This window comes from Pipistrellus kuhlii, unplaced genomic scaffold (assembly GCF_014108245.1).
Source record: "Pipistrellus kuhlii isolate mPipKuh1 unplaced genomic scaffold, mPipKuh1.p scaffold_m20_p_26, whole genome shotgun sequence".
In the NCBI taxonomy this organism is placed as follows: Eukaryota; Metazoa; Chordata; class Mammalia; order Chiroptera; family Vespertilionidae; genus Pipistrellus; species Pipistrellus kuhlii.
This window is the reverse complement of record NW_023425525.1, coordinates 8,926,166-8,939,620: the sequence shown is the minus strand read 5'-3', so window position 1 is coordinate 8,939,620 and position 13,455 is coordinate 8,926,166. Positions and strand designations below refer to the sequence as shown.

The 13,455-nt window shown below is 48.7% G+C and overlaps 1 protein-coding gene and 1 long non-coding RNA gene across 7 annotated transcripts in view; one reads left to right on the top strand and one right to left on the bottom strand.

Annotated features, from left to right (window-relative positions):
* The window catches only part of PDE1C (phosphodiesterase 1C), a 260,612-nt gene extending 259,842 nt beyond the window's left edge, over positions 1-770 (top strand). For 2 of the 6 annotated variants that reach the window (XM_045587234.1, XM_036453787.2), the window contains one exon: positions 428-768. In XM_045587234.1, coding sequence (XP_045443190.1) covers positions 428-597 — 170 coding nt within the window. In that variant the 3' untranslated portion in view covers positions 598-768. Of the gene's footprint in view, positions 1-427 lie in introns of all 6 variants that reach the window. The other 4 variants (XM_036453786.2, XM_036453785.2, XM_036453783.2 and 1 more) reach the window with 3 other exon arrangements.
* LOC123653028 lies at positions 215-10,793 on the bottom strand. Its single transcript, XR_006742662.1, has 4 exons — positions 10,521-10,793; positions 5,817-5,914; positions 3,464-3,592; positions 215-517 (listed from the first exon to the last, which is right to left on the bottom strand). It is a non-coding gene; the product is annotated as an uncharacterized LOC123653028 (long non-coding RNA).
* Between the last annotated feature and the right edge of the window lie 2,662 nt (positions 10,794-13,455).

Below are 13,455 nucleotides of genomic sequence, written 5' to 3'. Positions count from 1 at the left end.
TTTTTGCAAAATGTTCTCAAGGCTGCACTTTGTATTAGCAGCTCATGATTGCCTGCCACTTCACAACCCCAAAAGCTAAGTGCTGGTTGATGACATGGCTCAGCTCACTTCCGTTTGCCTTGCTCTTCCCCAAAGTGACCCCCCTGCACCCTCTCTCTTCCTGACCCCCATTCTTCATTAGGAAAGAACTTGACATCTGGGCTCATCACTGTTTATCTCTGGGAATTTGTCTTTATTTAAAGTGAGTGGCCAAGGTGATGATATGCTTATTCATCTGTCCGATTCATCTATCTCCCTCAGACTCCAGGGAGAGTTTAGCTCTGTTTGTTTCTTGGTTTTGAAGACAGCAAACAGGTCTCGGGCTGAGGAGCTTGCTGGGGCCTCGCTGAGCTAACAGCTGTCTGTCCTTCCTTTGTATGGCCGCCAGTGATCAAGCCTCCGCTGCGCCACTTCAAACGCCCCGCTTATGCATCCAGCTCCTATGCACCGTCGGTCCCCAAGAAAACGGACGAGCACCCTGCAAGGTACAAGATGCTGGATCAGAGGATCAAACTGAAAAAGATTCAGAACATCTCCCATAACTGGAACAGGAAATAGGTCAAGGGGAAGGGAGGGGGTGGCGGAGGGGCCCAGTCTCTGCCTCTCAGCACTCACCAGCCACCAGGTATACCTCCAAAGGGCTGCTGGGGGGGGTGGGGGGGCGTCGGCGAAATCCATCATGGCTGAGCCCACCAGGGCAAAGAGGAGCTGTGTGCGATTTTCCCTTCACTCTTCTGCTATAAACTCATCAGTTAGCCCACCAGGGCAAAGAGGAGCTGTGTGCGATTTTCCCTTCACTCTTCTGCTATAAACTCATCAGTTGCTAGATATTTGGGGGTCAATGCAGACCTTCCAGCAAACCAGTAAGCTGGTTGTCTCGTGGTTTTTATTGCTCTAAATCTTTCAAAGTCTAAATTGGACTAAAATGAACATGATGCAACCTATTTAGAAAAAAATAAAATTCTTCCTCTTGATACTATTTTTATCCCCGGAAGTTGACTTGTTCCACTAATACTATTGGTTAGTAATCATCGTATCTCAGAACTGCACTTCTAAAGCCATTTTTTCCTCGATTTTAAATGCAATGTTTAAAATTCAAATAAACATGTCCCTGTCCAAGTAGAGGCACTCCAAACAAAAGTTGGGCTCCTGAATGGAAGCAGTCTTAGTGGGAAAAGAAGACTTAGGAATTGTGTGTTCATAGATATTTCTGAACTTGGGCTTTCTGAGCAGATCCAGGTTCAAAGTAAAGACCCTTGTTTTGGTTCCCATTGCGTGCCTCAGGCCTAATAGACTCCTGTACGGCTGTGAGGGTTTGCAGGAGAAGGCAGATGACCCTGAACTTCACTCTCAGCAGACAGTGCTAGGAAGCAATGAGGTGCCCAGGCTCAGGGAGTGCAGGTTTGAAACCTACTCCAGGATGTGCCCTTTGGTCCTGTGGTCCGGGGGCAGGAGGGTGTAAAATGCTGAAGCCAATGGGAATTCCTTAATTGCACATTTGTCTCCGTAAGGTTGAAAATGCCTTTAAGTTAAATTTCAGATCATCTTCCTCACAGACCACATCCTAACAGACCACATCGGTGAGTCCTTTGGGAGTCAAATGCTCTCACAGGCGTTGGTAGAACGGAAGTCTGCACCCCCTTCTCATTGTGGTGGCATTTTTAGCCCAATTGGGTCTCTCAGAGAGTTTAGTTGTTGTTAATCCTCACCTGAAGATACCTTTTCCATTGATTTTTAAAGAGCGTAGAAGGGAGGGATGGAGGGGAGAGAGAGAGAGACGTCGATGTGAGAGAGACGTCGATGTGAGAAGAGACATGGATCAGTTGACTTCCATACTGGCCCTGATAACCCAGGTACATGCCCTTGACCCTTTGGTGTGCACACTGTCACTCTAACCACTGAACCACACCGAGAAGGGATCTCCTAGAGCTTTTAGTTTGGCATTAAATTCACAGAAATTGTAAGGAAAGGTTCAAGGCCAAACACAGCTTTCGACCCCTTCAGAAAGTCTGATGAGGGACACATCAGGCTCACTGCCAGGCAGCTCTGATCGCCAGTCCTGTCTGTGCTGGTTTCAGGTCCTTGAGCTAATGAAATAATCAAGCCGCAGTTTGTTTACGTAGACAGTGGGATTCATAATGTCTGCTGTGCCTTTGGTGACGAGGATGAAAGAAAAGGGAAGTTCTGCTGTAGCTACAGCCTGGCTAGGGACAGGGCCACAACAGGTATAGCGATGAGGATGCCACAGCCAGAAAAATATCTCCAGGACCACCCCTCCACCCCCCAAAAGAAGGAGCTGTGCCTGATGCCACACCCTCTGGGGTCTGATTGTAAAGGGTTTCAGGGCCTCTCCTTCCATTCTTTGAAGTTCATTTCTAATAAAATGGCTTATGCAATTGAGCCAGTTAAAGAATTTAGTGCCCATCAAGCTACTAAGCAATTTATTTAAAACTAGAGGCATGAAATTCATGCACTGGGGGAGGGTGGTCCTTCAGCCTCGCTTACGCCCTCTTACAGTCTGGGAGCCCTGTGATTGATCACCCCACAGAGGGAGGCCCCTCTCACCACTGCCAGCTGGATAGCCTGGGCCCCCTCTGCAGGGTGATCGTGGGGCGATGGTGGGGCCCCCTGACCAACTGCATTGCACCAGCCTTGGCAGCGGCAGTCAGTGCTAGGTTGCCACAGTGCCCGTGACCCAGGAGGGACCGAGAGGTTAGCAGTTCAGCCACTCGCTAGTCCCCATCCATCTGAGCCTGCTGTTCGCGCAGCCTGGCATTCAGTTGTCCATTAGTTCGTTTTGGATGTTATGGACCCTGGCTCTTTATATAGTAGGATACGCTTTGTGGTAGTATTTCATGGAAATTTAATTACTAGACAAAAAGGAAACACTTTGTTAGGGAAGCAATTGTAATTCTTAGCTCCCAGCATGGTGCCTGATCAAGAGGACCCTTCTGCAGGCTGGTGGTCCCTATTCCACCTAACTTAGATTAACCCAACAGGTCACTTCTACTTGTTTGTAGACAGGAGCCTTCATGCTTGCTGCACACAGCCACTTGGCCACACAGTGAACCTTCCCATGGGGTAGTGGCTTCCTTACTATCCAATGCTATTGTGGATAAAAAGGGGCAGTGTAAAAGGTAGCCTAGAGTAACCTCCTAGGGTGATCTGATCATACATTCCTACTGGGCAGGTCATGGTGGATAGTCATGCCACAGGCATGTAATTTCTTTAGGGAAAGGTTTATGTCTGCCTTAAGCAAGCCCTGTCCATTGTTTCTGTGCATCTAAGTTAACACGCCTCTGAAATGCCTCTTTTCTGGACCCCTCTGAGCATAACCACCCCCAAGGATGCACACGATCTTGTTATCTGTCCTGTAATCCAATCCTTGCCTTGTTTTCTTCCACATCCATGTAATCTTCCTTACCTTCCCCCTTCGTTCCAAAGGCATGAACAGACTCCACACAGTCTTTTCTGGGAAGTGTTTTTCTAAGTCTGTTGAGGTCTTGCTTCCAGGCATACACTTTGTTTGGTTCAAATAAATGCTAATAAACTCCTATAAGATTTAAAAAAAGTAAATGTCAACATAAGAACGTCCAAGCCTGCAGGATATTTTTATGAGTTCTTACATCACTGGGATCAACCCCTGATGATGTTCCTCATTTAACCCAATACCTCCAGGGTCAGGTAGAGAGGTCAAAGTGGCTGTGCCTTCTTGACTGTTCCTGACATTAAAAGCCATGATCTTGGCAGAGAAAATTAGCTCCCTCTGTATTCTTTGGTCCCAAGATGTTATTTCAACCTTTGCTAATGTTTTCATTGAGCAGATGCCCAGATATTGAGATTCTGCATTGCTTGTAAAATGTCTACTATGTTAATTGCATGATGCGTTGTATAGAAATGCCAAATTATGTATATTCTTTTAGCAAATAAAGATGCTTTTAAAGGACTTCCTTATATGTGAATTATTCTTTTCTTCTCATTGGGAAAGAGAGTTCCCCTGTGCTTGGCACCCCTGAATATCTTGTCATGAGGAATAGTATAATTTTCCCTTTTCAATTTGCTTCCTGATTGTGTAGGCAATAGCTTTAAATTATCTACACCACAAAACCAATAAATTAATTAATATTGAGTAACCTATAATAGCAGCTACTCCAAAGGTAAAACACCTGTGTTATCAACTAAGCGTATCATTCCAGGTTAAGCTGTATACCTAGTGGTTAAGTACTTGGATTGTGGGGTTAGAAAAACTTATAATTAAATATGGACTCTTGTCCTTTATTTGCAATATGAGCTTTACCAGGTTTTGTAATCTCTGAATTTTAGCTTCCTCAGCTGTAAAATGGGATAATAATAGAACCTAACAACATAACATTACAGGCCAAGCATATACTAAGGACTCAACAAAATCAGCAATTATTTCTTGGAGTGTAGTATAAAGAAGTTAGGATTTTTAGTTAGGCCCCTAGTTGTGTGACATTAGGTAAGTTGTTAATATTCTTCAACCTCAGTAAAAAAAAAAATTTTAATTTAATGACCTATTACCCACCAGGCTGTCCCCCATAGGCATTGATTTCTGTGTCACACTGCATTTTAACCTTTAATATACATTGCTACATTCAGTAGGAAACCTGGTGTCCCCACCTCAATGTTCCCTTCACCGGGGTCCCTGGTCTTGGAGTTCTTGGGCCTCCATCAATTATCTGTTCCAGCTATTCTGAATTCCTGAGCTCCCTGCTTCTTATTTCCTACAACTGCTGCTCTTCATTCTATTCTTAAAAAAAAAAAAAAAATACACACACACACACACACACACACACACACACACACACACTAGTGGCCTGGTGCATGAAATCAGTGTGTGTGTGTGTGTGTGTCAGCCCTTCCTGCACCCTCTCCAATCTGGGATCCCTCGAGAGTCATCCGTTTTGCAATCCAGGATTGCTGGCTCCTAACCACTCGCCTGCCTGATTGCCCCTAACCACTCTACCTGCTGCCCTGCTCACCCCCAACTGTCCCCACCCTGCCAGCCTTCTCACCCCCAACTGCCCCCCCCTTGCCAGTCTGCTTGCCTCAAACTGTTTGCCCCCAAATGCCACCCCTGTAGGTCTACCCACCCTGCCAGAGCTCTGTAATCAATGCTGCGCAGAGGGAGGCCCTGCCCACCAGGCCGGGGTCTGGGAGCAAAGGCAGAGCAGAGGCAGGTGTTTCCCACCCAGCCTGGGCTCCACCACTAATCCCTGCCCACAGGGAAGCCCTGCCCGCCTGGCTGGGGCTTTTTGATGGATTTTTTAATTGATGCAGAGAGGAAGACAGAGAGAGGGAGAGGGAGAGGGAGAGGGAGAGGGAGAGGGAGAGGGAGAGGGAGAGGGAGAGGGAGAGAGAGATAGCAATGATGAGAGAGAATCATTGATCCGCTGCCTCCTGCAGCCCCCACTGGGGATTGAGTCTTCAACCCAGGCCTGTGCACCAATCGGAATCAAATCGTGACCTCTTGGTTCACAGGTTGATGCTCAGCCACTGAGCTACGTCAGCTGGGCTTTCACTCTGTCAAAATTTCAGTTGATACAGAAAAATAAATATTGTTTAAAGATTGCAGTGTCATTATACTTTACTTAAAAAAAAACACCAAAAACAAACAAACAAAAAAGACTTCCTAGAGAAGAAAGAAACACAGCTCCAAGCCTCACCCTTACAAGTGGGTCACTTACCTACGTCATTCTGTCCCACAAACATCTACCTGTGCAAGTTCCCAATGGCCCAGAATTTCGGAAACATACCTGAGTGTGGTGTCATTATTTCCTAAAATAGGCTAGAAATGCTTTGGTTGATGGTGCATCAGAGAACACAATTGAGTCCTCTATCAACAGACTCCCATCTGAAAATAAAAATGGAATGTTAATAAGCCACACGAAATGTGTGCTGATAAAGGGACATCACATGTGGCTCATTTCTGGAAATGAGGTGGAAACCATGCTGAACGGGTGGCACAAGGACTTGGGGGAAGGCACATCCTTAATCATATCGGTTTAATTTGATGAAATCAAGGTTCAGAGTAAATCTATATAGACACACTAATTTCTTAGGCTGCATTGCCCCCTGGTGTCTCTTAGAGGCAATACACATAAGATTAAATAAAAGAGTATCTGTGACATGTTATATATGGAAATAATCTATTTAAAGCACCATTTAATTATATTAATTACCATATAATCACATAATCCTAAATTTCTATTTGTTATCCCTAGTATGCTAACACAGAGGCGCTGGCAGCCTCCATTTCTAAGCCCTTTCCCCTTTTCCTGTTTCATCCAGAGAGATTGGGCAAGTTAACATTCAACTGCAGCCAGGTGACACCGTTTGGGCTGATAAGGGGTAAAGCTCCCCCTTCCCGCTTCTCCTGCCTGGAATGCCCACTCAGCCTGGATGCACAGCAGCTGTTTCAGGTCACGGGGTCATACTGAGCGTGAACATGAGATCCAGCAAGAAAGACCGGGCCCATGTTCCTGGTTACATCACTGAACCACACTTCCCTGGTCTGACTCTTGGGACTCACTATTGATGGGTGAATTTGGGTTTGCTGCCCTCCTGGCCCCTGGCAGCCTTTCTGGAAGTGCTGGAAGCCATGGCCACTGAAACTACTCCAGTGATTTTTTTTCTTTTTATTTTAATCACAAAATTGATGCAGTCTGTTCCTGGGCTTAACCACTCGGGTGGCTTCCCACTGCTTTCAGAACACAGTCTTGGTGACTAGAATAGCCAGGATGCCCTCTGTGGGCTGTGCCTGCCTGGCTCTTGCCTTTGGCCTTGCCCCTTCCCCCCAAGCTCCATGAGCTCCAGCTGCTGGAAATACCATCAGCCCCAACTTTCAAAGCCTCTGCATGCCCCTCCCCTCTGCTTGGTCTGGTTCCACAGAGCCAAGATTGAGAGTGGGGTGGGGCAGGGACCCCACAGCGAGGGGCAGCGCCGGGGGTATGGTCCTGATGTCACAGCCTGGGCAGAGACCTGCAAACACTCTAAGTCAAGGTCAGGGTCCAAGAGGACCAGCAACGCTGCTCAGTAGATGAGAGGGAGGTGAGACGGGGGTCAGAGGGCTCAGGCCCGTACTGTGCCTTGCTCTTGGGTGCCCCTCCACAGGAGGACTCCTGCCAATGCCCCGGGCTTCCCAGCATGACCACCTGCATCCCACTCACTTCCCAGCGCCGTGGCTGCCCAGCTGCATGGCCTCGGATGTGAGATGGAATCCTTCTAGCAGCCACTTCCTTATCAGTTCAAGGCACACAGTAGTAGCCAGAACGATGACATCATCAAATGCATGTAAAATCCATGGCACCTCCTAGAAGTGGCCAGTGCTTGATGAATGGTTATGTATGTTCCCATGGAGACCACGAGTGCCCTCAAAGTGAGAGGACTGTCTCTCTGCCCTGGCGCTGACTTCTGGATGCTCTGGGAAGGCTCTTCTGCCCTCTAACCTCCATAAAGTCTTCCTGAGCTGGCTGATGCCCGTTCATTTTAGGGGGTTCATCTCTGTGCGGGCTCACGGCCTCCCAAGGAGCCAGTGGGTATGCTGCCCTCCGGGCCCCGGGAGGCCTTTCTGGATGAGCTTGGTTCGGGGCAATTAGGATGGCGCCCCTTAGAACACCTCTGTCCTAGCGGTTTGTTTTCAGGCAACACCTGTTTCGAATTAGGTTGTGTTTGTTCCTGCTTCTCCTCCAGGCCCAGGGTTCCCCTTCCTGGCCTGAGGGGCTGAGTGCTTAAAAAGAGGTGTGGACTGATGAACTCCTTGGCCCCAGGGCACCTCCCAGGCCATGGGGTGGAGGCGGTAAGAAACACCAGCCCGATGGGAAAGCAAACACATCTTCATTTGAGCATCTACCATGTTTCCCAGGCTTTCCATGATCTTATTTGATCTACAGAATGGCCCTGGGAGGCAAGCAAGGCTTCAACCTATTCATTCCCCTCAGTAATACCGACCAAGATCAGAGTCGTTCACAATGGTTATTGCAGAAGAAATTGATTAGGTTTCGGCTTGAGACGTACTGTACTTCATTACCATGCATTTAGAAAGGAAATGATAGTTCACATATGATAGGATGAATTCAGATGATTATTTTAGGGGGGTCAGTTTGAAATACAGTAAACCCTCGGTTTTTCACGCCTCATTTTAACAGGCTTCGGATGTAACGAACAGAATGTAAAAATTAACACTGTGTTAATTTAAAAATGCTTATAATCAAGATTTGGTTATAATTAAAATAACAGGTTATTTTTTTTTTTAATTCACTGTTATTTTTAACAAATTTTAGTGAATAGGCCATATGTTGGGGAAAAACACCGTAGTAATTTTGCCGACATAAACACTACATATCTACTACCGTAGTCTATGCACTTAAATCCAAGAGTCACAGCTTGTAAGCAGTGTTCGGCAAATGATTTGCACGTGCTCACACTGCATCTCGCGGTAATTGGTTCTGTTGTCTCCTGCTGTGACCTTCTGGAGTTAAACTGGGGTGAGGCTTAGCCACACCCCAGCTGTGTGTATTTGTTTACTCACCGCGACTGGTGAATGCATGAATTTAGACCTATTCAGTATAAATTTAAAACTATTGTGATACATAAAGAAATCTTTTCTGTGAGATTAAGCTTTTCATACATAATTTTAATTATACAAATAAGTAAAAACAGGTAAACTAACTTGTTAATTTTTAACATACACATTCAGAAAACCTGCTTTATTATCTAACAGACTTTCAGCTTTAATGGACACCCTGTCGCCGGAATTAATTTGTGATACTGAGGTTTTACTGTTCTGAAAAGCCAAAATTTTAATTCTAGGCCTCAAAAAGAACCTTTTATTCCATACAAAAAGGACCAAGCTAGGTGAGAGTGTGGGAGTGTTCATTAATCCCCCCCCCCCCCACTGAAGTTATAGTTAGAGTTAGAGGAGTGGTTAAAATGGATAAATAGTTTATAGTTAGAACATAAGGTCATCCTGGTTCTCTTACACACGCCACACAGATTCTTTTGTGTACCCATCATCTTAAAGCTATTAAGTTTTTATCTTTGAGGAAAATCACTTTACAAAGCAAAAAATACAACTCCACATTGTCTAATGCGGTGGTCGGCAAACTGTGGCTTGCGAGCCACAAGTGGCTTGAGAGCTGCGGTTTGCCGCTCTGTTAACTAATGACATATTAGTCAAAATAATGACATATTCACACAAATCCGAATACGCATCTTTCCAATCAATGCCAAGTATTTCTGGCAACTGCAATGTACAAAAGTCTCCAGCAGGTGGCAGTGGTGTCTAAGAAGAAAAGCTACTCTCCAGGACAGTGGTCCTCAGCAACACACAGAGCAGGCCTGAGCCCTCTGACCATTAACAACCCCCCCCCCCCCCCCCTCGTCTCACCTCCCTCTCAGTGAGCAACTTGGCTGGTCCTCTTGGACCCTGCCCTTGACTTAGAGTGTTTGCAGGTCTCTGCCCAGGCCGTGACATTCCCCCCAGCTCAACCAGCCCAGGACCATACCCGGTGTTGCCCCTTGCTATGGGCCCCCTCTCTCCCCCCCATCTTGGCTCTGTGGAACCAGACTAAGCAGAGGGGAGGGGCATGCAGAGGCTTTGAACGTTGGGGCTGTTGGTATTTCCAGTAGCTGGAGCTCATGGAGCTTGGGTGGGAGGGCGAGAGCCAGGCAGGCACGGCTCATGGAGGGCACCCCGGCTATTCTAGTCACTGAGGCTGTGTTCTGAAAGCTGTGGGAAGCCACCCAAGGGTTTAAGCCCAAGAAGAGACTGTATCAACTTTGTGATAAAAAAAAAATATCACTCGAGTCCTGGCCGGTTTGGCTCGGTGGTTGGAGCCTCAGCCTGCAGACCTAGGGGCCATGGCTTGTTGGGGACCTTCTACTAAGTCAGCAAGTGTGTGTTGAGCCTTCCTCCTCCCCAGGCACCGCCCTAGGTGTGCAGTGGATCCAGGAATCAAGCACGGCCTCCCAGCTTGGGGACCTCAGTTTTAGGGGAGGAAGCATCCTTGTCACTCATTCAAGCTGCTCTTGGAAAATAAACCCCGTCCTTGTGCCCTGCAGTGGGAATGCATAGCGGTACAGCTGCTGTGGGAAACAGCAGCAGAGAAAGAAGACGACCTCACATAGCCTGCTGGGTCAGAAGACCGAAGGGCTGGGTATGAAAATGCCGGGAGATTGGCTAGGGGGAATGAACTAGAGAATTACAGGTGGGCAGGTCACAGGTGGGGAGGCTATGTACCGGACATAGACTAGTGTGGTCCCATCCATGGGGCGGCTTTGAAGGGAGCTACAGAGAGGAATTCAGGTAGGGCATGTGGTGAAACAGCTGCAGTTGATAAAAGCCACAGAACTGTGGGGAAGGAAGGAAGACCCCTGCCTTTCAGATTTGTGGCTTCAAACTGGCAGAAACCAGCTCAATCCAACACGGTGAGTAATTCCACCTCCTGGGACCCCCTTACCTCTTTAGATGCTCATTATAAGCATCAGAAGCTACATGGCACACCAGGGAAGCCAACAGCCCACATAAGGATGCAGAATGGCCGACGGAGCTCCTCCAAGTCCTCTCCACCCCTTTCCGGGATGATTCTGAACTCGCCTCCTCCTCTTCACTGAATGCCCTAACACCCATTTAACAAACCTCAAAACAGGAAGCAAGGCCCACAAAAAACAGGGGGGCTGCTGTCTGTGGGGTAGCTTGCTCTCTTACTGCCTCACTAAGAAACTCACTCTCACTCTGCTGGCTCCTCTTTGAATTCTTTCCTGGGGAAGCCAAGACCACACAATGGGTCCCACCCTTCTCCCCGCCCCGCCCCGCCCCGCCCCTTCTTAGAATGCCTGCATCAGAATGACTCAGCTGTTTGCACTTGAATGCAGGTGGGGGTAGGTGGGAGGCAGGCAGGGAGCCCCCTGGAACCCCCAGGACCCCTAAGGAGGGGGAGGAGCCTGAGGATAAGGGCCAGCTAGCCCTTCTCAGAAGCCCTCACCAGTCACTGGCTGGAACCACCTGCTAATACAACTAAGCACAACGCTTGGCGGGGAGAGGGGAGGGAGCAGAGGGGAATGGCCCTTTTCAATGAGCTGGGAGGTGCCAGCCTTCCACCAAGCTAGCCTCTTGCCATAGGGCTGGCCTTGCCCTTGATCTTGCTGGGGTAGGGGTGGGAGTGGAGGGGTGGAGAGCTGGGGAGAGAGGGAGGACACCACTTTTCCTAGGGGAATATTTGCATTATTTCCCCGGAGAGCCTGAGTCTGAGTCTGCTGAAGCAGGGTGTTGATCAGAAGGGCCTGCCCCGCGGAGGAGTGGATGCTGGCAGACAGGATATGCCATCCCAGAGGTGGGCTGCCTTGCAGCAGGCACACACCCATGCAGACGTCCCTGTACCCACTCAGAGACTCCCCTAGAGTGTGGGGCAGGAAGCCAGGCCTGGGAGTGCAGGAGGGGCCTTAGCATTTCATTTCCCTAAGACATGTACCAGGGACAGTCCCCCTTCTCCCCATTCCTCCCCCCCCTCTCCCATCCCGGATCTTTGCTCTCACTTGGTGATTTCATCTTAGAAAGTAGAATTGAGAAGAATTAACGAGGATAATTAGAAAGCATGTGGACAGCATAATTGGCCGCTTATAAGACGGGCATCAAGGCCTTGGAGGAACACCCACCGGAATCGTGCCTGGAGCTGAACAAGGGGCTGTGTGCCTCCTGTGGGGAAGGGGGCACCACGGACAGTTCCGTGTGGGGTGTGGGGGGAAGAGGGTGTGAGAGGACTTTGGTAGGTGATTTGGGGAGGATGTTTAGCAGTAGAGCTTTGCTCTGATTGAATGGTGTCAGGAAGTGACCAGTCTCATCCTGGGGCTTCTGAATAAACCTGCTGGGCAGGAGAGGGGAGGAGGTCTGAGCTGAGGCTGTAGTTGGCGGGGAAACCAGTCACTCCTCCTCTGGACCAGCTGGGGGTGACCTTGTCTTTGGCAGGAAGAACACGTTGGGTGAGTTTGTATGCACCTGCTCCTAGACACACGCAAACATGCCGCTGAGGATTAGTGATGCAGGCTGTGTCCTGAACCCCTCAGGACAAGCCAAATGGCTCTCCTTTTCCTGTGAAATGAGTGTTCATGGCCAATAGGGCTTTTACTGGAGAGGCCGGTCCCGGAGACAAGGCCCTGACCCCTTTAGCTTCTGAGTCTGAAATAACGGTTCCAGCACTCCGAGGAGAAATACTTATACTGTTGGCAACCACGATGATGCTCCTTCTCCAAATCCCCGCACGGAGAGAATGACAGCTTCCTCCCGCTCCGGGTGGTTAGAGCAGAGCGCTGGGAGGGGGCTATAACGACACAGTTACAAATTGTGGACGTTCTCTGCCCAAGAACTGCCCCCGCTGAGCTGCTAGCTGGTTTTCATGATCGCTGGCTTTTCGCTGGGCTCCCGGGGAGGGCAGCTGCGATTTGGCTGCTGCACAGCCCAGGGCGTCACCAGGGACGCAGTTCCTATTTGGAAAAGTACGGGGTGTCAGAGAGACCGAGCTCACAAACGCATATTAAAACCCATTGAAATAAGCCAATCAATAAAAGAGAAACACCACATGACCTCACTCATTTGTGGATAATAAAGAGCATTATAAACTGATGAACCAAAAGATAGATATAGAGACAGTAAAGCAACAAGCAGATTGTCAAATTACAGCGGGGAGGGGAGGAGGATCTGGGGGAGATAATAGATCAACCGAAGGACTTGTATACATGCATATAAGTACAACCAATGGACATAAAACTATGGGGAGGGAGGGGATATGGGGGAGGGAGGGAGGGGGGCAAAAAAAAAAATCATTAAAATATGTAAATAAATAAATAAATAAATTAAAAAAAAAAAAAAAAAAAAACCCATTGGTTACCCACACAATGACACCCCCCTCCCCTCCAGGCGCAGCGCCGGGCCGCTGAGTGGGAACCGAGGGCTGTGCGGTGGAGGTGGTGCAGGAAGGCCTGGTGCCCCGTGACCTACTCCCAGGCGTGCTGACCTCCTCGGCCAAGGGTGAGGGCTTCCTTACGAAGTAGACACACAGAGTTCCAGGGACTTGCTCTGAGTGGCACCATCGGGGCCAGAACCCAAGGCCTTTGTCTCTACAACAGCCAGTCTACTTCCTACCCCCGCCCAGGGAGTTAGAAATGGGGAGGACTCTTTGGAGCCCACCCCGTGGCTCGGCTGAGGGAGTAGCTCCTGCTTCTGTAGCAAGTCTGACAGGCCCAGACGGCATCTTGGTTTTCTTGGTGAGAATCCCTTGGTAAGAACCACTGCTGGTGGTGACAGAATCCCCTGCTGCCCACAGGCCTGGACTTACTTTGGCTTCTTAAAATTTTTACGGTGGCTTGTTCCACCTCAACCACCAGCCTGGCTACAGCCTT